At 32.5% G+C, this 24,022-nt stretch overlaps 3 protein-coding genes across 3 annotated transcripts in view; 2 read left to right on the top strand and 1 right to left on the bottom strand.

Moving 5' to 3' along the window:
- The first annotated feature begins 614 nt into the window (after positions 1 to 614).
- Positions 615 to 10,161, top strand: Tbh (Tyramine beta hydroxylase). Its single transcript, XM_068777452.1, has 11 exons — positions 615 to 690; positions 1,554 to 1,774; positions 2,480 to 2,620; positions 3,186 to 3,449; positions 4,032 to 4,181; positions 5,139 to 5,271; positions 5,853 to 6,019; positions 7,519 to 7,701; positions 8,194 to 8,381; positions 9,587 to 9,743; positions 9,926 to 10,161. Exons 1-11 carry the CDS (start codon positions 615 to 617, stop codon positions 10,052 to 10,054), a joined length of 1,809 nt encoding a protein of 602 aa, XP_068633553.1. The 3' UTR covers positions 10,055 to 10,161.
- A 998-nt stretch (positions 10,162 to 11,159) lies between these two features.
- Positions 11,160 to 13,714, top strand: LOC137933390 (cold shock domain-containing protein CG9705). The gene is made up of 3 exons (XM_068777337.1): positions 11,160 to 11,365; positions 11,449 to 11,571; positions 12,844 to 13,714. The coding sequence occupies exons 1-3, from the start codon at positions 11,259 to 11,261 to the stop codon at positions 13,001 to 13,003; spliced, it is 390 nt and encodes a 129-aa protein (XP_068633438.1). The 5' UTR covers positions 11,160 to 11,258; the 3' UTR covers positions 13,004 to 13,714.
- Positions 13,715 to 13,993: 279 nt separating this feature from the next.
- The window catches only part of Hip1 (Huntingtin interacting protein 1), a 48,805-nt gene continuing 38,776 nt past the window's right edge, over positions 13,994 to 24,022 (bottom strand). Inside the window, exons 14-24 of the mRNA XM_068777451.1 lie at positions 23,411 to 23,819; positions 22,026 to 22,976; positions 21,653 to 21,949; positions 20,945 to 21,095; positions 20,299 to 20,453; positions 19,596 to 19,716; positions 18,610 to 18,833; positions 17,235 to 17,476; positions 16,348 to 16,577; positions 16,042 to 16,199; positions 13,994 to 15,423 (exon numbers count right to left, since the gene is read on the bottom strand). Coding sequence (XP_068633552.1) covers positions 15,394 to 15,423; positions 16,042 to 16,199; positions 16,348 to 16,577; positions 17,235 to 17,476; positions 18,610 to 18,833; positions 19,596 to 19,716; positions 20,299 to 20,453; positions 20,945 to 21,095; positions 21,653 to 21,949; positions 22,026 to 22,976; positions 23,411 to 23,819 — 2,968 coding nt within the window. The 3' untranslated portion in view covers positions 13,994 to 15,393. The remainder of the gene's footprint in view (positions 15,424 to 16,041; positions 16,200 to 16,347; positions 16,578 to 17,234; positions 17,477 to 18,609; positions 18,834 to 19,595; positions 19,717 to 20,298; positions 20,454 to 20,944; positions 21,096 to 21,652; positions 21,950 to 22,025; positions 22,977 to 23,410; positions 23,820 to 24,022) is intronic.

The raw sequence follows: 24,022 nt of genomic DNA, 5'->3' as shown, positions 1-24,022 counted from the left end.
AAATTCCTTTGGTTTTAATACACCGGCAGCATCCGTCGATCCTTGCATTCTTTCGTGCCGTCACTTCGGGAGCGTTCATTGCGAACGAACTTAGGAAAGACGGGAGGTTCTTCTCTCACTACAGTCTTTGCTTTCGAAGTGACCGCATCTTCCACAGTCCGCAGTCACAGATAACTCGATTTTAAAATGTGTTAAGTGAAACTATAAATATGGGATCCAAGTATATATCAGTGATATTATTGACAATATTTATTTTTCATTATTCTTTTTCGTTTAATCCAAAAGGTACGTATTAATTCTATTTTATTCCCATAAGATAATTTTCAAATCATTCAAGCAAAATTAAATGGTATATTTAACTTATTTCAATGGCATAATAGTGCATGTTTTAAAAAAATATGTTCTGTAACCAGCGGAATTTCAAGAATCTTTTACTCTTAAGCATAATTTCTATAATTTAAACCATATGAACTGTAAATATGCCCCTTCCATAGATTTCCAATGGAACTGATTAGTAGCGGTTTGCATTTGCCGTTCCGTGATTTCCATTCCAAAGCCTAAAGGCCCCATGACTATCTATGTACTCTGCCCACTGCTACTTCAACTTGCGGATTATGCAGGGCCATGCCGGTTACTCTCACTCAGCTACGGATCCTTACAATAATTCAGTGGTGAAGACCCTGGACGGATGTCGCTTCCAACCAAATAAATATTTAGGAGAGGCCTACGTCCAACAGACGACAAAAAAAGTTTCAGTAGAACTCGATTTTTGTATATAAATAGCTGATCCCAAACGTTGTTTTGCCGTGTATGTTATTTCTAGGAAACATTTTTTTAGTTCAATAAAAATAACTTTTGTATGCTGTATCATAAAAAAAAAGAAAAAAATTTATCTAAAAAATAAAAACTAGGGGGTGGACCACCCATTACATTTAGGGGGATGAAAAATAGATGTTGTCCGATTCTCCACCCTGGCCGATACGCACGCTAAGATTCATGAAAATCGGTCGAGGCGTTACGGAGGAGTTCAATCACGCACACCGTGACACGAAAATTTTATATATTAGATAAAAATAGTATAACCGATTTATGTTGAAATAATAGAGTAGTAGGTGAAAATGTCCAATAGTTATTAAGATACAAGTTTTGAACAATTTTTGAAAATCAAAATTCTTAACACCAACACGTATTCTCTCGTCTCTTTGTAATAAGATGTAACATACATTTGAAAAGGCCATTTACTTGACTTCATTGCTACCGGTACAGCTGTACCGCGCCTTAGGTGTACACGCGGGGAAGTATCGGCCTATCTGTTTCGTCCTCGTATTCTTTTTGCCTCGACCCCTATCTCGCGCTTTCTACGGCGCGGTACAGCGGTTTCGGTAGCACTGTAATCACATTTATCTTGAAATCGAAACATTACATTCAGCGCTTCTTTTTGATCGCGTAATACTGTCAGTAAAATGGAAATAATATAAAATTACGTAAATATAACTGCAATTTTCCTAATCAATCGACATTGCCTGTGTTTTAACTTCAGTCTAATGTTATAGATTGGACCGCTGAAAGTCAGTCAGTGTTAGATCCTAACGGCGCGTTGTTGTTAAAGTGGAAAGTCGATTACTTAAATCGAAAGATAAAATTCCAGTTGGTAATATCAGAGAAAGCACCCGAAGCGAACTGGATCGCTTTAGGTTTTTCTGATAGGGGACGTTTAGAAAATGCCGACATTTGTTTAGTCTGGACTGATTATAAAGGACGTGATCATTTCGAGGTAAGTGTATTCATATGTAACTCAAAAGTTAATAAAGTATTTGTCTCTTATATTGCGAACTTCGGCTCAAGATTAGAGATAAGGTAGGTAAATAAAGATCGATTTTTTTTTTATTTATTTACAAGAAACCCATAACAGTAAATATTAGGAGGACCGGAAAGTAATATCGCTTTCTAAACTAAAATTCACACGACTACATTTTTAACAAGTTTTTATTTCTAATCAACAATGTTATCAACAACCTTTTGCTATCTAGTATACGAATTTTCAATGCCGGAGCGCTAAAAAGCAATCGGTTTTTCTGTAAAATGTGCCTACAGAAACGATATTACTTTCCGGTCCCCTAATAAGTGATGAAATTAAAATATATCCCGAACTATTTAGACATAGTACACAACATTATGTTATTTTGTTCGTTAAAACAAAAAATCTCTGTAAATTTGATTTTAAAGGCACCAAGACTAGGGTTAAAAATATTGATTTCTGTTCAATCATCTGATTATTTTATAGAAAGATTATCCTTTTAATTGAATCTCAAATGTATATTGTTCTTTTTGTGAATATGCAACCGAACTGCTATAACACTTGAACCGACTTGATAATAATACAATATCTATTCAATCCGCAAATATTTCAACTTAAAATGAAAAGACTGTTATTATAATTTGTGCTGAACTTAACGAATTGAGGACGTGATGTTTTCAGGATGTACATACGGATTCTGATGGAAAGATAATGCCAGATGTTCAACAAGACTGCGAATCATTTTACGTCAACAGCAAAACTCGAAGTATATTTTTCGAGCGATATTTCGACACCTGCGATGACGAAGATTATGTTATTGAGGTAAATTTTCTCTCTAACTAATCTTATTTTATTTTGTTTACTTATTCAGGTGATTAGTTATCGGTATAAAATCTTTAAATTGGTGAATGTATGTCCCATTTGCTATTATATATATAGTTATTGTATGATACACCTAATCTAAAATCAAAAATTTGTACGTTTGAGTATGTTGAGCGTAATGACATAAAAATCAACATGTTGAATACTCCGTTTAACAGGTTAAGAAAAAAACATTTTGATTATAGCTTTTAGAGCATAATATGCTATATGATACTGCATGCTAGTGATAAATATTACGAACTTGGAAAAACTAAAAAGTAAAGGTAAATTGACCACGAGGGCGCAGCCCCATGCGCTGGTAATCCAGTCCGAACCACGCTCACAGCCAAAGCAATAAGTACCGCCAAAGATCGGCACAGATAGCGTAACATAGTGCGTGGCAAACTTTTTAAAATGCGTCACGATTTTCAGTAGTAAGAGATTCGACGCAAGGATGAGGAAAACTCCTGCCATCATATGCTCCCAAAAATCACTTAACAAAATCTCTTATCAATTTATATTACAGGATGGAACTGTCCACGTGGTATGGGCGCGTGGCGTTGATAAATTATTTACTTCCAAAGGCCTATGTTTAACTTGTACTGAACCTCAGGATCACGGTTTTATTAGAGTTCGCTTGTTGACTCCGACAAATACGCCTCAACAAAATGGCGAACAGTTAATTATTACTAACCAAGATTTAAAGGTACCTGGAACTGATACGACCTACTGGTGCAAGGTTGTTCAACTACCGGATTTTATCAATAAAAATATTCATCACATTATTAAGGTATGATATAATAATAATAAAATAAATAATTAATAAACGAAAAGGGATTCCGAGATCTCTACATCGCTGAATAATAGACAAAGCATATATCTTTATATTTAATTTGATGTCGAATCTATGTGACGACTAGGTCCCTTATCTAAGTAACTAAATTGTTATGTTGGTCCTGAAAAATGTGGAGTTATTTAGAATAAAAGAGAATTTTTCGAATTCTATCTTGCCTGCTAAAATATCAACTTTTAGTAAGTTTCTCAGGTTCCAAATCCACTTATAGAGAATGCACCTCGCTACATTTCCTTCTCCCTTTAAGACCAGGAGAATATGTCTTAGAAACGCCCTGTCCGGTCCGCTCTCCAGAGATCTGACAACACCATCTCCTTCTATGTAATAGAGATATTTTAAACTTTGTCTAACATTTATCACACCAATAGAGTAAACATAAATTTTTTTGATTTCATTATTTGCTTTCTTGATTATTACGCCACTAAGCTCCAATAATTATAATATCGTATTTGATTATGATTTTTGTACTCTGTATTGATGAACCTTAAATATATAAAAATAAATAAGAGGCTTTTTTAGTTCGAGTCTACAATTACTAAAGGAAACGAAGGCTTAGTGCATCACATGGAACTATTTTATTGCGATGCCGATCCCAAAATAGAGATGCCGCTTTATAATGGAAATTGCTTTTCATCCGATCGACCTGAGATCACTAAATTATGTTCAAAGGTATGTACTTTATCAAATATACAATTTATGAAACATTAGCTTATAATTTTGAATTTTATTATGAATTTGAAAGGTGGTCTTTTACTTCGAGTCTCTCTAGCGAGTTCCCAGTCGCTCGAGTAAATTTACGAATTATTTCAAGCAAAGACTCATCCAAAAGGTATGTTACAATATGTCAAACTCAGAATAAAATCGTTAGGAAAATAATTGTTCTAGTTTCAAAGAAAATATTTTTTTTTTTCAATTAATAAAATATTTTTTTAATATATTACAAGCCCCTTTGAGTTTTTTGTTAAATCTTCTCAAAAAGTGGCGCTGTACGAACTAAAGTAAACGTAATTGTAAGCTTATGATTAAAGATGATAGTAATGATCTAATATAATAAATCTATTTTGGCTTTGACATTGATACTAATTTCTGTCAAATTGAGTCCTTTTGGCATTCTTCTCGTACGACAACACATAAATGTGATTGTTGAGATTGATTTTGAAGCGAAAAATAATAGCAATGCAAAGAATCTGTTCAAAACACTAAAGTCAATATTGCGAGACTTGTGATTTTCTGCAATTCAAATTAAACAAATTCTTTGTTTAACATACGATGAATTTATTAACTGATTAACTTCCAGTTGAGTCTACCACATGTTCGGTTAATAAATGTGTCAGATCTGAGAAGAACCAGCAAAAGAAATTCAGGAGGGCTGAGCTAATATTTATTTTAAACGAATACAAAATGACATGGATTTTGCTAAAATCATTTCCAATGTAGAAGTAACGCTTACGTGCTTTGACAATGTTTTTACATCTGGCAAAAGAAACTTTCTAAAAATTCTCCGGGATTCTGTTATAAAATCATATACATTGCCTTTGTTCGACAGTGGACGTCCTACGGCTGAAAGGATGATGATAGTTCATGCACAAGCATTTCATTTAATGTGATTACCTTATCATTGTTTAGGTGCGAGCAGCTTGGGCTATGGGTGCACCGCCGTTTGCTTATCCGGAAGAAGCGGGGCTACCTATTGGAGGTCCCAGATCTAACAAATTCGTAATGCTCGAAGTGCATTACAACAATCCTGAGTTAAGAAACGGTATCAACAATCATTTTTCCTAAATTGATCTTGAAGATGACATAGAATAAAAAATGTGTCTCAAATGAAAGTTTGTATTTAATAGATAGATAAAAAAAGTTACGGCGTCAGATGAAAATTGTTTAATTAGTAAAGCACTCAATTTGAGAATTGCCCCGTGAAAAATATCCGCAAGTGAATTGACCTGATTGCTGCATTTTTTAAATTTGTTTTTTTTTTTAATTTTTTTCATATTTGTGTCACAAAGAAGCGTACACTCTTAAAAAAGCTCACAAAAATATGTTTTTACCATCAACAATTATTTATTAACCATCAGGTGATTTCAGTTGCAATGATAAATGCATACATTGCACGCAGAACAGATGCGACTGGAACTTTAAGGTTCAGTGGTGATGTTGAATAGACAATATTGCTAATGTTCTCGAAACATGCTGGAAGCAGGATGCTATAAACCTGTCTTAATGGGGGAGGTGTATATCCAGCAGTGAGCGTTCTACTACTGAAATGATGATAAACAGGTGATTTCATAAAACGATCGCGACGATATGAAATGTGCTTAATTAAAATCACGTTTATCACAGATTGGGTCGACAGTTCCGGGATCATATTGCATTTGACATCGAAGAGAAGACGTTTCGACGCAGCTATCATGGAACTCGGCTTAGAGTATACGGATAAGATGGCAATTCCTGGTGGCCAAGAAGCCTTCCCCTTGACCGGTTACTGCATTCCTCAATGTACCGGAGTGGTATGTTTTCGAGTAGTCGTATATTTATAATAATTGAACCAAGTCCTATTCAATCGTGGCTCTATCTATATCTCTATCTTGGTGCTATGCATAGACTAAACGATAGATAACAAGCATATTAAGTTATTATTATCAACATCAGAATTTTTCGAAACCCGTATCTGACAATCACAAGTTGGTAACATGAAGAAACACAAATGAAGGTGACTACGTTTCGTCGTAGACTATCGTGGAATAGGTCCTGACAAGGATAGTTCTGCATGGGCTTACAAATCAGATGATCACCCTACTTTAACACAAAGTATACTTTCGCTTAGTTCAAACTACGCTTCGAAATCGCACAAGAAATCACTGTCTAAATAACTTACCAAATAGTCATTTTGTAATAGACACACTTTGATCGTAGATGTTAATCTTAAAACTCAAAAAACGACACTGAATTGTCAACATTGTATTGTATTGTATCTGTGAAGTTTTTGCTGTTAGTCTTAAAGCTTTTACAGCTTCAATGGAAATGAGGTCGCAAAACTGGAGGGTCTGTGAATTATCTTGTTGACATGGGGAGTAAACCTATTTATACTACGAAGAAGGTTCTAGTAAGTTCGCGACAGTACTCGGTTAGAGTTTCCAAGAACTGTACACAAAAATGTATAAATAACTTCAAGGTCACGCGTGTTTACGGCACTTCTTGATCCTAGGTCCCATGTTTATTGTTTAGACGGAAGAACTCGAGCTTTATAACATTTATGTAGATACTCTACATATTACAGTTTCTCCGAATTTAATTGTAAAAAAATTAGATCAATATATAATTAAATACTAAATCAAATAATAATAAAGTCAAATAAATTTCACATTACGTTACTTAATTCCACTTATCATTAAGATAGTGCCAATTACAATTATAAAAGTTTTTTTTCTTTAATTAACGCCTCTCAAACAATGCAAACTCTAGGAACACCTTCGTTCCACGACGGATTTCTTCACCGAGAATATAAAGAGGAGAAGGCAGGTCCAAGATTTCATTCGACAACAAATTAGAAGAAACTTTTTCGACAAAAACGATGACCAAATTGGAAAATCCGGAAAGATTGGCAGAATAAAATACAAAACGTATGAATAAAATCAAGCGGATATTATTGACGAATGACAGCTCCCAGCCTTAAACCCAATCCCTCCACGGAGCGTCCGCCTAAGTGATCTAAGAACTCTGCGGCCTCCCAACCCGGTGAACTTGTGAGCCATTGAGCTTCGCTATCATCAAGAAAGTTATAGATTAAGCGCTATTGGACACAATATACCCTACAGTTGCGTTATGCAGCTGTTATTAGAGAACAGCGCCTCGTGCCTTTGATTCTAGGCTACATTGATATCACTACTATGTACGCTGTACACCTTATGGCTATATAACACACTTCATGTATACCAAACATTTTAGTTTCAATAATATAAAATCAACTTTATCCAGTTTTTAATATTGTCTATGATATTTATTTTAGGGACTACCGGAACATGGCATCGTGGTTTTTGGAAGCCAGCTGCACACGCATTTAACCGGTATTGCGGTTTGGACTCGACATTCGAGACAAGGAGTCGAGTTGCCCGTATTGAACAAAGATCTTCACTATTCTACACATTTTCAAGAAATCAGAATATTGCACCGGCCTGTGAAAGTTTTGCCGGTATAAACTTTTAATCAGTTTATCAAATTCTGTCCATTGTGATGATGTGACTTTGTACCGATTAAACACAGTGCCTAATATCATCATTGTTTTCATCATTTCAGTCGTAGGACAGCCACTGTAAAACATAGGCTTTCTCCGTAAATTTTCAATATGACCGAATTTAGTCGGTTTGCATTCAGGGTCTTCCGACGGCCTTAATAAGGTTGTCAGTCGACCTTGTTAGCGAGCATCCTACAAGATACTTGCCAGTCCAAGATCTCTATTTCAGAACCTTTAGGCTCCATGGCGCGCCCTCTGACGTTTCAACTTATCAATCAGCTGGGCTATATCATTAACTTTCGTTCGTTTACGGGTCTCATTCATGATTCGAACTTGTAGAGAAATTCAGAACAAAGTCATGGCTCATTTAATGTCTCTGAGCTTGCCAATGAGGCCTGAAGAACTATTTTTTATTAGTTTATTTCACAAATATTTTTAATCTATACCCAGGGTGATTTTTTGGAAACAACATGCATTTATAATACAACGGATAAAGCTAACGCAACCATTGGCGGACATGCAATTACGGATGAAATGTGCGTCAACTACATGCATTATTACCCCGCTACTGAGTTGGAAGTTTGCAAAAGTGCCGTATCCAACCTCGCCTTAGAAAACTTTTTTAAGTTCGAAGACCGGTAAGCTATGGTATTTTAATAACTCGTAATTGTTTAACACTGGGTTTACGGGCGTTTTTAATATACCTATCTCTACGAACACTTGTCAAATTGACGAGGAGGTGAAAATATGTACTTACTTAAAAAGAAATTATTAAAACTACGTCGCATTTGAACCATACATGGATTTACGTAAAAATAAAATATTAATACGTCAATTTCTTATCACGGATATAATAATAATAAAATAAATGCTACATGGTAATTATTTTCATTAAGCACATTTTTTACACATATTTTGAAAATCTTTTATAAATTTTCCGAATACTATTATTTTTACTGACACTTTACTTATCAATTTTTTCGGAAACCTGGGGTTGAAAGAGCCAATACAACGACTAAACAAAATATGAACTCTTTTCTGAATATTTTGGATCCATTGGGTGACATTAGGTCCGCGACGTCGGCACCAAACGTTTTTTTGTTTCCACCAACACATGAACCAAATATGTTATTACAGACGTATTAACTGATCATAATTAATCGCAACTCGATTTTATCATTAGGTGGCTCCCTTCGGAACCTTAGTCGGGTCATTACATTCTGTATTTCACTGGATTGGAATACTGCAGAACTCTTAGGTAACTTGAACGGATAGATCCATGGGGCTTGTAGGTGTTCGCGCTCAAAATCGGAAACTCGGTATAAGCTCTCATTTGATGTCCAAGGGAACCGAACATCTGCTCTTTGTCCATTTTATACAAATGCCATTCGCAAACTGTCAATGATGCAATTATAAAATCTCTGTCGTGATTGATCTATTCATAGCATATTAATAATAAAAAAACTCAAAGGTAATTAGATTGTATCGATATAATTCAACACTTGTGTAGATTGGTACCGTAAGTGGAGTCTAACAAATTAAATTTTATACTACATCTTATAGATTAAATTTTCAAGGGGGGGCAAATATACAGATTAGACACTATTTAAGCTGTGTATATTGTTATGAAACAGTTTACGTTTCATTTATCTTTTTCTTAAATATAACAATGTTATTTCAAAGGTCCCATAATATATTATAATAAGAAATATATATTTTTTTAATTTCTGTTGTATTTTCAACTATATAGAATCAAAACATTTACAGTAAAATTTTCCATGTCTAAATTGCATAAAAAGTTAATAAATATCCTTAAAAATTATTTTTTTTAACTATATTTCAGATGGGATAACATGTCTATATCCTATGACTTGCCTCCACGAGCAAATTATTTAGCTATTAAACCTTGGTCGCCATTGCGAGCAAATGCTTTGAATACTCTGTACACAGAATCTCCAATATCGATGCAGTGCAACAAATCGGATGGAAATCGATTTCAGGTTAAATTATTTTTGTAATACAATCACCATTTATTTGTCAATATTTGGGCGCCGATAAGTATGGTGTAAGATAACTCAAGTTGTTAAGATTATATAAGTTTCAATAATTATAAATGAATGCAAAAATGTTTTTTATAATAGTGAAAAGATTATGATAATAATTTGCTTATTAAAACTTTCAGGGTGACTGGGAGGGGCTGCCAATTCCAAAAATTAAAGTACCTCTACCAGAAGAACGACGAATTTGTTCTAAAACAAGAAAACGGGCATATAAAATCGTCACGTCTAAAAATTATGTCTACGGGAAATAGATCATCCTAATACATTCTGTAGTGTTAAAATAATGTTACACCTGCAATATTATTGTATTAATTATAAATTAATTCCAATGTGCATACATAAAGACATTAATAAGTTAATCCATATCAAAAAATTTAAATGAGCAAATCCATATCTGCTTCTTCTGTCTATTGTAAATAAAAATAAATTGACGTGAAAAACAACAAACACGGTTTACTTATTTATTTCCTCAACATTGTTGTTGAAATGCTGTTTCTTTCGACATATTTTACAAAAAACCGATTTTTTTTACTGCTCTGTCATTGAAAATTTGTATACTAGAAGGCAAAAAGATGTTAATATCGAAGGTGAAATATATTGTTGATTAGAAATAAAAAGTTGTTTAAAATGTTGTCGCATGAATCTAACTTAAGAAAGAATTACATTTTGGTCCCCCTAATATAAATGAATGTAGTGAAGAGTAATTTTTTTCGATTTTCTAAGAACATTATTACTAAATTAAAAATCGATATCAAGCACCGTAAGTCCAATGACGCAATCGGTGTCGGCGCATAGCCTTTTTTAAAAACTTCGCGGCAACGTATTTAAAGGTTCTAAACAAGAAATTAAATAAAATAAAAACTCTGTACTTATGTATGTTTTACACAAAGGCAATCAAAATCACAAATCAAAAATAACTTACCACCTACTTAAAATAACCTTTATAGATAATTTTGTAATAATAGTTTGATTAAAAGTATATATATATATAATATATATATATATATATATATATATATATATATATATATATATATATATATATATATATATATATATATATATATATATATACCAATAAGCGATATTTTCACGAAGTCCCACAAATCACACATGAGGTTATACAGATTTTTTTCGAATAAACTTATTACTATTATCTTTTAAAATGAAACTTAGGTAAAATTATAGGATTAATATTCATATAAGCCAAGTGATATTTTAGTTTAAAATAAACGAAACTTCCAACTGAATTTGTTTAAACTTCAATCTAATAGCATTTTTTTAGATAAATTATACCAACCATAATTTATATATGAGCAACACTGTTATAGTAGTCAGAAACTGAGAACACTGATAGATGATGGTAGATATGATAGCTGTCAGACATTTCGTATTTGTCTTGGTCTTGTGAACGAATTAGTTTATTTGTACATATATCACCTTGATTGCAAAATCATGTCGCACGATTATGGTTTTAACAGCGACGATTCTCCTAATAAAACGAATTCTCATTTACAACTTCCTAGTCCTATAATTACGCGTCGTAACCGAACTGCTTCGACGTAAGTATAATCTTTACGTTTAATCAAATATTATTTATCAACGCGTGAAATCTTGTTTCCAAATAACATCGCTTTTTTTTTAGTTCCGAAAGAGCTTTGGGAAATCCATTGGAAACTGGTAAAATAAAATCATTTTGCCGAGAGAAAGGTCATGGCTTCGTGACTCCAGAAAGGGGTGGAGAAGACTTGTTTGTACACATTTCTGAGTAAGTTAAATTTAACGTAATGTTAAAAGCATACGCTTTCTGTTTTATCTGAAACTCATTCTCCTTATTTTTGTACATTTTCATGCTGGTGTTTTTTATATTTATCTTCAATGCTGCTTCCCCGAACAGTGCTCAAGTACTAATCGAACTTAGTAGATTAAACTAATCAAATTAAATTTTTTGGGTTATATTAGAATTGGTAGATCTCCTCATTTTTGTACGATGATACACAACATTTTTTTTAACAGTTGTGATCAATTTTTACTTGTGAAGTAATTTGAACCATAAAAAAAACTTTTGTTCCATTTATTAATTCAAAAGTAACAAGTAATTTGGACTTAAAATAGTACAAAACTAGGATATGTCAATACTTCATATCTTACTAGTACTAGTGATATTAAAAGTCATAAAATAATTATAATGTAAGGTTTTGTGTATCTTAATAAAATTACATGAGTTTGCTAAAGTTTCAGTATTGATATCAACAATATTCTATAAAGGAATGGAATGCAATTTTGTTGCTCTTGTTTATTACCATTATTATTTATAAGGTCATTGGTTTCTACATTTTGATTATGGTTAAATAAAAAGTATGTATGAAAATTTGTGCATCACATGTAGCTAAGAAAATATTACCGGTATGTTTTGTAAAATGAAAAAATCATTCATTTGATTAAAACTAATGAAACTAATTATAAAAAGTGAGTATCTTATAGGATGTATGAACTTGACATAAAATTATTTATGACATAATTTCCAATTCAATAACCTTTAATTGCACCAATTAATTGCCTATATATTACTATTTAACGAACATCATACCTTTAATTGAACAATTATGATGTAAGTAGTTTTCATTATTATCCATAAATGGTGAAAAAGTTTTAAAATAACACATCTGATGATGTCTTTGTGAACTATGTATTTATATTTTTGTATATATATATTTCATGTGTTTCTGCTTCAAAAGCTTCCTGTTACAATCATTAGAGAAGTTAATTGATTATAAAGACTGATTTATAACATCTTTAAACCCACTAAAATAACTGGTTGCTTTTAAAACTATTTGACTTATTTTAGATTTTTCAAAATAAATATTGGTTTCATAGTTTTAGGGCACATGTAAATTGCTCACAATTTTTTTTGTTTATAAATTAAAAAGTAAATATCTTAATAGTATTTAAATCTTATCTATTATATTTAAAGACATCCTGTAATTATCATTTTTTATTCTGAATGTAGAACTAAATCTAGTATGTTTGTTTTCTATAGTATCGAGGGAGAATATGTTCCTCTACCAGGCGATGATGTAACATACCGACTTTGCCCGATCCCACCAAAGTTTGAAAAGAATCAAGCCGTCCACGTTCGTATTGTGCATCTCACTCATGAGAAGCACCTTAAGTGGGATGAGCCACCACCATTACACTAAGCTCATTTTTTAACAGAAACTCATTCAAACAACGACAATTCTTTGTAAAAGTAAACAACCAGTCATAATTGCAACAGGTATATTTTAAAATCCCTATAAGGGCCTATCATATTTAACTGTAGTTGTAAGATCATATTCTTTGTCTTTTTAAGGTATAAAGAAGGGTCTGTAACTAATTAGATTGATAAATCAGTCCATCTTAAAACAGTATTTGAGGAAACAAAAGCCAATGTGTGGTGCTAAATTTTCGAAAGTTTTATCAACATCTTAAGATTTTGATATCATATATGGTATATGATGGTACCTGGTAAGATGGTTATGGCTTTTTGTGGGGACAACTATCATTTACAACGACAATAGATACTGCAAAAGTTAAAGGTTAATTGGCCTAATGTTAAAAACATAGTTGTCCATTAGATTTAATAATTACATGGATATTGTGAATAATTTCGCACAAATTGTCGTACATGCATTATATACTGCATTATTTTTTATATAAATCTATGACACAGCATTTTGTCCATTCCAAGACAAAGCATTTTTAAAGAAATCTATTTTTATTCTGAACATACAAATTTTTTTTTTGCACAAAAATAATTTTTAATCATATTAATGTAGCTTTTACTGTGTTGCAAGGCTTCTTGAATATTAAATGTAATTATAGTGTTCATTACTGAATAATTAATACAAAGTGTGTAATATTGTAATGAGGTAATAAATGTAAGCATTATTTTGTTGTTTTAATTACTCCCAATAAATTAGTAAATATAAAAGTTTATTTGCAATTGTTCTTCACAATAATTAGCTAACTTAATTTAGCACTTGAATATATAATAAAAAAGATTATTAACATATCGATAATTTTTAATAAAAATAAATTCCGAAATTCATACTTTACTTTTACATCTGAAAGAACATCATTTTAATAAAAAAATTGGCAGAAATAAAAAAATTGATATGACGTGAATCATTTATTTTTATCAATAAAGTACATAATAAATGTTACAAAAATGGGTTTCCAGGCTTTTTCTAAAAATTTAAATTAATAATTATATCTACCTACATGATATATGATTAATGTTATAGAGGTTAGATAAAAAAAACTAAACACTTTAAACTTTACTATAATTAAGGGTTTTGTATATAAATGTAACAACAAAATTATAACATAAGAGGGTAATATAAAATGTCTATACATAAAGAATTAATATAAAACTCCCAATTCCTTACTTGTCTTAGTCTTATTCCTTAAAGCTTAATGTCTTGTCATTTAGTATTGGTTTACTTGAAGGAAGTTAGAATAATAATATATCTATTGTGATTTATTTATTGAGTATAACATAATAAGCAGCGCTTTTAATAATTTTAAGTCAGAATAGAAAAAGACAACTAACTAATAACAAAAACTTTGAGTTTATTTTTAATTTAATGAAGTAAATATTAATTGAAGATATTTATTATGTCTATGTTACATAAGACCCAAAAAAAGATGGCGATTTAATTTCCGTTACATAAAGATCCCATAACTTCAGTTGGTATCAGCTTTTCTACATTGATTAAAGCAGTTACAGATTTAATGAATACATAATGAAAATTCACATAATAAAGTTATATAAGAACAAAATAGAATGGAATGAAAAGGGTACTAAAGCAGGTTTTATAGGACAACATTGAAGAGTACACATAATAAATGTATTTTTTATTAGAGTGCAGATGGCTGCCTTTTTCATTTTTTTTTCACAAAAAGTACCTCCAATGCTAGTCTCTATTGCATTTAAATCAGCTTCAAAATCAAGTTTTTATTGTGGATGGATGATTTTTGGTGAATGTCCATTTATAATTTAAACTCGTACAATTATAGGCAGTTTACTAGTCAACGGTATAAAGGACAAAATATTAGAAAATGGTTAAAAACCGTTTTTAACCAGTCCTTATCGATATTGATGTGATCACAGATACTACAAGCCATGTTAGGTTAAATACTGGAAATAACATTTTTGATGTTTTCCCGATTTGCTTACCAGACTAAATTTCATATGTGACAGTCTTTTTATATATTTTAAAGAGGGAAATGCCAATTAAAACTCGATACTATTTATTTTATTTAACGCATCTAAGTCCGAATGCATTTATTATGTACTTAAATGAATCAGTGTAAAAGTAAAACCGTTACAATATTGAATAGTTTACATTGGCTTAAATCATATTTTTGATGTCTTTGATTCTTGCGCTATTTTCATTTATAAAACAATTCGTTGTTCGATAAATTAAATGCATTTCGAGAATTATTGTGATTCCATTGTCGCATATTCTGTGCATTACCTTTTTTTTCCAATCTTTAACTTATGCCTTTCCGGCTTGTCTATATTAGCTCCATATTATTTCTATCATTACTCTTTACCATTTGTCATGTCGGCATTCTGTGAATAAAAAAAATATATTAATTAAAGAATAACCACAAACTAACAAATTATATAAAAAAGTGCACTACGACTACTACGAGACTAGAATTTTCCTATATGATAACTAGGCTTCAGGTTAGAGCCTTTCAACATCAACATTCCGTGTGGTGGTGTAATTTTAATTAATATCAAATTAAATGCAGGTTTCAATTAATTTTTTTAACAAAATTACACTAAAACTAAACTATAAATTCAACGAATATTATTAATAAACAAACAAAGTAGCAATAGCGATATTGTATCTGTTTAGTTGTACATGGGGGTGATAACATATAACCAATATGTGTAATGGCTTGAAAAGGGTGGAATGTGTATCTCATGTCAAGAAAAGGCTTCAACAATTTTACAATAATTTAAAGCTTTTTCTCTTATCTTCAATCATCCTGAACAAAATTATCACTGAAGGTGTTAATTTTTTTATTTATTTAATCACTACCTGCCTTCTAATCTGTGATTTGGCGAGATATATAGATATACTGATGATAAATCTGCCCTGCCTATTGTGAATTTGAATATGGCCCACACATTTCACGAAGAAGGGCTTTGTTTGTATCTCAAGTTATAACTTAATTGTACCTCTTCGAGCTGCGCGAGTTGATAGTGCCTCTTTCTTAGCTCTGCCAGACGCACTCGTTCGGCCTCCAGCGCCGTCTCGAGTTCCAGCGAGCGGACTTTACTCTCCATTTCCAATATCCTCGTTGCAGTCAACGTTAGCGCTGACGTATCGAGGGCTTCTATAAATTTTTACAAGATATATTAACTCCGAGACCAATCGAGCATTATATAAATAAGACAAGAGTAAAAAAAAACATAATAGAAAATCATGTGCATATTAATAAAAATAGATACAGGTGTTAGCCTTCGAAATAAAGAAATAATGACCAGTGTCGCGCGCGAGGTCTGCGGCGTGTCGCGCAGCTGCGAGGACCGCGCCCGCTGCGGCGGCCACGTGTCGCGAGGCGGCCGTGAGCCGAGCGAGTGAGGGCGCTGCGGGCGGGGCGCGCGCTCGCGACGCCGCCACCAGTTGCGCAGTGCTGCCCGCAACCGAGTGCACCGCCGCAGACACTCCCTCTACGCGACCCTTGCCGTTCACCGTCTCGTCCGCTGATGAACTAAAGTCAAATGGTATTCTAACGGTTACTTCCCAATTATCTTATAATAACATAAATTATTTATGTGCCATAAATTAAAATCTTATATGAAAAACAGTTATAGACATAGGATGAATACGAAAAATAAAAATAAACGCCTAAATATCATCTTCAAAAAGACCTCCCTTTTTTCAGTTCTAAATCTAAATTTAAAAGTATATTAACAAATAATATTATTTTAATATTCAACAGTTGAAAATTATTCAAAATATGAGGCACTTGATTCATTAACTCATGTTACTTGGAGTGCACATATAAAAATTGTTAAATTTTACTTAAAATAGCAACTGTTGAGCTTTTGACTAGCTCTTCTCAGCTGATTAACGTTCCGATCCATTGGTAGTTTACTACGTATTATGTTAAAATAATCTACAATTGGAAAACTATGTAAATGCCTACTTTAATAAAGATATTTTCGATTTTCAATGTCAAAATAGCTTTATTACATAATCACTATAACTTTAAATCATCAGCTTAAAATTAAGATTACGTTAGTTCGTAACACTCCACCTACTGAGAAGAACTAAGAAGAAACTGAGGAGTTTGTAATATTTTTAATGATTCTTCTAACAAAAACAATCTTTAAAATTAGAACAATTAATTTATTATTATACTCACACGAGAAGCTTGGCAGCGAAGACAACGGCCTTAGCTGCAGAGATAAGACCCTCGGACCACTGAGGGTTTCGCCTGTACATCTTTTGCCGCGTCTTAATATCCCCGAGCTCGTTCTGCAGCTTCCTCGCGTCCTGGACAAGAACCTTCACTGCACCCATCAACGTGGTGCAAGCGTCGAGAATCTTCTCGTTAACTTCGAGCTTCACACCAGAATCAGCAGCTCTACTCGCCGCGAGCATCTCCTAAAATGTAAAATGGAAATATTAATATTCCAAACCTTCAAATATTTTTTAATTTAGCCTTTTGACAATCAAAATTTTTGTGTAATGGCGGACATGCCTTTAATTTTTCATATTTTTCATTCACATCAGACAATCCAAGGCGGTGCAAAAATAACTAATGAGAAGGTGTATAAATGTTACAGTAAACGTAATTATATTAAATATTCGCGCCTCAACGAGGTGCTAGGTTTAATAATTAAATTATTAAAAGGCAACTATTAGCAGTTAAGTTTACTATCGATTTTATAATTGAAATCTAGATCAGAATATATAATAAAACTTTAAAAGGGATTCGAAAATAATTCGTAACATAAATTTTCAACATTTTTTTAAGTATATGTCATAGATTAGCAATGAGTAAATTTAATCGGAAAAGCTTCTAGCGTGAAGCCGGATTTCGATTTAACCCCACCCGCTTCAACACGTTTTCTGTTAAAGACTTTGTCACATTTTACAATAAATAAACTTGCTCTCTATTATGATGTACTAACAATACAAAAACATGTTAAATCATAAATACATAAAACAATCGTTTATAATTGGACCTGCTTTCACCCTTATTCAAGGCCCACTAGAAGGCAATAACGCTTTCGTTGTGTTCACTTCAAAAATGACCTTTATTATACTATATTTAAGCTTATTTTGGTATGATTGCTTATCATGACAGCTTTTATTGCGTTTTCAAAATCTTCCTGGACAGCACCGGAGTAACCTATCTACCATGACCTTAGGGACTAGAGTGACGTGAATGATATAACACGCGTGTGTGAGGCTGAATGCTTCTGTTACCTTTGTTTTTTTTGCTATACCATGTTCACTCTTCCCTAAATTTGTCTAGACTACGTACTACCGTACTGTTATATCTAGCTAATGAATCTTATCCAACACACTCGGCATTTCCTAACACCCTTTCAACGCAATCACTCCGCCCGGCTAGCCTCCTTTGAACCGCACCAAACGATTGTCTTTCTATCATTTAATCAATTTTCATTCAAAGCTTTTTCTTGAGAGTTATATTTTTTTATTATAGATAAACAGGCTTCTCAATGAGGGTCTTAAGAGTACGATGGCCAAAATAAAAAGTATACACAGACCTCGATTTGCGCGGCGGCTTGTTCGATGGCTGTGTCCATAGTAGCGAGCTCATCATCGACACTGCCCGCGATCGGCTGTCGATCCACAGCACCTGCGCATGCTCCAGCTTTTCGCACTCCCTCTAACGCTGCCTCCCAAGCTCTTCTCTCAACTCTTCCTCCTCCCAACGCCTCTAGACACGCCTTCGTGGAAGACAGCATCGTGCGGCATTCATTGCTCAATTCTAAAAAGTTACATCAATTTCATAGTTTTTGTTACATACTTTTTTATTTATATATCTTGTGAGGCGTTTTTAGGCAGTCCCACTTACATTAACAAAGTTCAACTACATCACAGTTTTGTATACATTGTGAATCACGACATATCCGAAAATCTTAATTTACACACACGAAACACGATCCGATAGATTTACACTGAAATTTTTGTAAGAACGCAAATATTACAACGCTAAATCAAAAATAATAAAAGTTCGTATTTATTATGTATATATACGTGTGTATATGTAGCTGAAACTTTAAAAATATATGATCGAAACACTAAAGTTACTTAAAAATATATCACATTATACCCATTGAAAGAAATCCCATAGTATGATATAGCACCTTTCTTTTACATTTTTTAATAATTAAAGTCTTCGGACATCTTTGTGTTTCAATGCCGAGGTATGAAAGTTTCGAGAAATAACTTTAATAAGACACTTAGAATTTCGATTAGAGATGGTATAACGCTGAATGAGTTTTGTTCATTATTACTATTTTCTTTATCATTCGTATTATATAAGTGGATGCTATGAGAATGCCACGTGAAGAATACCTGAAGATTCCAATTTTAAATAAAGAAACAAATTAAGCTACAATAACATGCATAAACTTAAACCTACTAGTGTTCCAAAATTCTCAACTCAAAAAACTCGGCACGGAAATTACATTACCTATTTACCTGATTGGAAAGAAGTTTATGGTAGTTTAATATAGTGAGTACTTACTATCCGACAGCTCCATGTCCGTGGACACGTTACACAAGTCCGTGATATAGGACGACAGCTGAGCAGTGTTGTGCGCAGCGAATACAGCTGATTTCGCCACGGCTTCTTCGCTGCCTTCAACCTAAAATCGTTAAAAAACAAATGGTTTCCTCAAGATTTATCACGTTATGTGCTATTTAGAAGGCTGGGTGGACAAACGATATACTTAAGATCGCGAGAAGTCGATGAATGCGGTCAACGAAAGTCCAGACGATCCATGGCAAAGGCCATACGCCCTGCAATGGGCATCTACCGGATGATATGATGATGCAGCTATTCCGCAGTGACTTTAAATTAACTTTCACATCTTATGATCATAATACACCCTTAGTTTCGAATTTTTAAATAGGTTATTTCTAATTCTAGTGAAACACCAAAAGTTATTAAAGTTAATATGTCTTAACTTTAATAAGTAAATAAAACGGATAACTATATTAAACAGCTTACTAAATAATAAAACAAGATACGAACAGTTTCAAGGCCTCTCCCAAAGACCTGTCCTGCGCTTCTCGCATCCATCGACTTTTTGCGACTTTGACTACGTCGTTCGTCCATCTAGTGAGGGACTACCCACGCAATTTATTGTATATCGATTTAAATATAGTCAAAATTTTACACAAAAAATTACATTTTTAATAACGTAGATAATTTCTAGAAACAATACCTCGGAAGTTTTAGCCAGCTCTTCAAAAGCCTTCGCCGCCATTTCTGCTGCTAGCCGATTAGTGTCGCCCACACTGCCATGCTCGAAAGCATGCAGGGCACCGTTGGTCACCTCCAATGCAGCTTCGCTAGCGCATGTTACTAATCGCGATGTTTCTATTTCCAAACATAATTATAAAGCTATTATTCAATTATTAAAACATGATTTATACGTTTATTATAAGAAGTCGAAATATTATCGGAATTCGGATGATGTTTAGGTGAAATTGGGTAGCCGTTCATTTGTTGTCTCATTGCCGTTCGAACTCATGGCGATGAAAAGGGGTTATTGTTGAGGCACGGGATGGTATAAGAAAACGTGACGACGACTGTTAAGAAACTTTATGCCGATTATATATATACCTTACTTGGACATATGAATAATAAAGGAATTATTTAATTTCCATTCGACAAGACAAAACATTAGACAATTATAACTAACTAAAACCGGAGATTGTTAATGTTTTCAGCGTATTCAATATTTGTTAAGACATGATAAATATTTATATGCCTGAAACATGTGGGCGACCCCTTATATGATATAAGCCAGCACCACAGACTTACGCAGCTAAGCTAAATGTTTAGGTCTGTGGTACTTGAATACTAACGTCGTTTAATTTCCGCCTTCGCCTCTTGCAGCTGCGCTCTCATAGACGCAACGTCTGCTTCGAGCACTGTGTTGTGTTGAAGCAGGTCCTGTAATTCACACTCGGCATTCAGTCGCTCAGTCTCCGTATGCTCAAGTCTAGCGCTTACCATCTACATTATTACGATATTACATTGAAAAGAAAGAAAAATACTTAACGTAAGATTGAGTTGATAATTCCAGAACAGAATCGTCAGAAGGAATCCAGCGCATGCAGCGTATTGCGAAGTTGCAGAACCAAGCCGTAGATGAAGGAGAGAATAAAAATACATGCCATTAGAAAATGTAGCATCATGCGAACTTATTAAATAGTTTTTTCTACAGAGACCCACAATTAGAACTAAGTCACGAGATAGTTGAAACATGATCAAGTAGCAATTTGTATGCATAAGTATTATGTATAAAGAAATGTTATTAAACATTTATTAAAATGTAATTTGATTGTAAATATAAAAAGTCACGTAAAAAATGTAGAAGGATAATGATATGTAAGACAAATTTATGAATGAACATTCACATTAAATATATTTTACGATTGTCGACAAGCAATTTGAAGTGTATATTTATTTTAACGAAATATTTATACAATAACAATAAAACAATAACCTTCACCGATCTTAATAATTAATCAACAAAACGAACAGTGAAGCCACACAAATATTAATCTAACCTGATTTTCTTTTTCTTTCTCTGATAACAATAGTTCCAAATCGTCTCTTTTTGTGTTCAGTTCATGAATCTGATTTGTGATTTCATCTCTTTGCGCCACGACTAAGTCTATTGTACTTTGTAAATTTTTAATTTCTGTATTCTTCATATTAATAAGGTTTTCTCTTTCTTTTTTTAACTGCTCTATTTCACTATTTAACTTATTTTCAATTTCCACTTTCTCGAATTGCAATGCGCTTATATTATTATTTAATGTTACTATGTTTTCATGCATTGTTCTTTTATCGTTTTCTAACACCTAGTAAATTTAATTCTGTATTATTAAAGCGTGTACTGTATTCAAATATATTATTTGTTTTAAATGGACGTCACAATATACTTACTTGTTTTTGTACTGTCAGTTCATCGATCACTTTATGATTCTCTGTTTCTGTTTCAATTTTTTCCGCGGTCAGTTTAGCGAATTCATCGCTGAGTTTCTGATATTTACTATGTTCGAAAGCTAAATCTGCATCATTTATATTCTTTAAGTTTGTGAGATCTTCCTTTAAACTTAATAGGTTATTGGTAGTTGTTTCCAATTCTACATGAGTTTCCTTTAGTTCGTTTTGAACACGAACTAATTCATTTAACGATTTGTTTATTTCACCACGAAGAGTAATTATTTCTTTATCTTTCTCTGTTATAATTTCATTATAATTTACAATAGCTTCTTCCTTAGAGTTACTCACATGTTGTATACTTTCACGTAAGCTTGTTATTTCCATTGTCGTTTGATTTTGATAAACTTCAAATTCTTTCCTTTCATTTTCTATGCAGATTAATTCTTCGTTGAGTTTTGCTTGTAACTCTGATATATTTTCATCTTTTTTTGTTATACTACTTTCTAATTCAGATATTTTACTCAAGAATTTTTCATTCTCGTTAATCTTTTCCAGGTAGGTATCAGTTTTCTCACTTAATAATTGTTGTAATCTTTGAATTTCAATATTTTTTTCAGATTCAATTTCTTCCAATCTATTCTTTAGTTGGGTTGTATATGTATCTTTCTGAGCTGTTAAATCTTCCATTTCTTTTAATTTTACTAGCATATTATTTAAATCTACCTGTAGCTGCTCAACATGCACTGCAGTAGAATCTTTAGTTTTTTGAAGTTCATCTATTTTTTGTTGAATCATGTCTATTTCTATTAACTGATTATTGAACCTTTCATTATAAACCTTTTGATCTTTTTCATATTCACAATTCTTATCTTGTAGTGTGATTAGAACGTTTTGAATTTTTTTATTACTTTCTTGGCTTGCTAATAATTCATCACTTAGTTTCTGTGTTGTGAAACATAGGGTTTTATTGTTAGTACTACATTTTGTATTTGTATTGTATAATAAAAAATACTATCGTGTATCATAATTTGTGCTAATGCAGTGTGATAATTAGTGGCAATACGTATTGTACTTCGAATGATATCAATATAAGTAATGCGAAGTATTATTATATTTGTTCAACATAACTTACAGCATTTTTTTTATTCTAATATAGAAAAAAAAACTTTAGAATATTGACACTATATATTTGTATCATAAAACAGTAAGTACAAGAAGCTCAAAAGCTTTGCGTTAGTCTATTAGTAAAGCCGTAATATTAAATTCTAGTCACAAATCATGCAAGGTTAGTTCAATTAAAAACTATGACATACTATATAAATATATAATTCGTGCAAAATGTGTTATTATCCAGCTACTAGAAAAAAAAATCTGACCTGCTTTTCTTGTTGATACTGTTGCTTCAAATCCGCAATCTCCTGTAACGCCGATTCTTTCTCCTCCATCACTATTTTAAGTTCCTCCTCGTTTTTCTGCTTTATAACCATCAGCTCCTGTTTAGTCTTGTTTAATTCTGTCTCCTTTTCTTCTTTCTCTTTTTGCACTCTATCGAAATTTTCTGTGATTTCTTTCAGTTCATTTGCTATTGATATAACTTTCTCCTGTTGCTCGGCCGTTGCGGTTTTGTGTTCGATTTCTAAAGTTTCCATTGACGCTCTTAAACTTTCCAATTCAACTTCTTTTTGTCTAGAATTTTCTAATTCAGTTCGGAGATTGGAAATTTCGTTTTTATATGCCTCTATTTCTTCACTAGACGATGCGCTCTGTTGAAGGAGTTCCTCATCTCTGAAGAAATGAGTGACTTGATTAACCTTTATTTAATTATTTTATATTTAAAACAACACCTCAATAGTAAACAAAGATTTACGAAAATTTAACTGCTTTCGATAGCAAAGAACTAAAAGAATTTGCTTAACTTCTCTTATCAATAAAGGCAGAAGTTTTTTTATTTTTTTATAGAAGCACTTTTTTAATGGCTAACTTTATTT

Source organism: Battus philenor, unplaced genomic scaffold (assembly GCF_028537555.1).
Source record: "Battus philenor isolate CCGP_79_NKW_IND1 unplaced genomic scaffold, ilBatPhil1.0.hap1 SCAF_13, whole genome shotgun sequence".
Taxonomy (NCBI): domain Eukaryota; kingdom Metazoa; phylum Arthropoda; class Insecta; order Lepidoptera; family Papilionidae; genus Battus; species Battus philenor.
This window is presented reverse-complemented; position numbering and strand designations above follow the sequence as displayed.

What these genes read in the sequence shown, in the direction of transcription:
- Tbh (XM_068777452.1), top strand. Translation starts at nt 615, where the DNA reads ATGCAGGGCCATGCCGGTTACTCTCACTCAGCTACGGATCCTTACAAT. An exon ending in AAGGACGTGATCATTTCGAG is followed by an intron (nt 1,775 to 2,479) that starts GTAAGTGTATTC and finishes TGATGTTTTCAG; the next exon opens with GATGTACATACGGATTCTGA. An exon ending in TTCCTCAATGTACCGGAGTG is followed by an intron (nt 6,020 to 7,518) that starts GTATGTTTTCGA and finishes TATTTATTTTAG; the next exon opens with GGACTACCGGAACATGGCAT.
- LOC137933390 (XM_068777337.1), top strand. Translation starts at nt 11,259, where the DNA reads ATGTCGCACGATTATGGTTTTAACAGCGACGATTCTCCTAATAAAACG. An exon ending in CGTAACCGAACTGCTTCGAC is followed by an intron (nt 11,366 to 11,448) that starts GTAAGTATAATC and finishes CTTTTTTTTTAG; the next exon opens with TTCCGAAAGAGCTTTGGGAA. An exon ending in TTGTTTGTACACATTTCTGA is followed by an intron (nt 11,572 to 12,843) that starts GTAAGTTAAATT and finishes TGTTTTCTATAG; the next exon opens with TATCGAGGGAGAATATGTTC.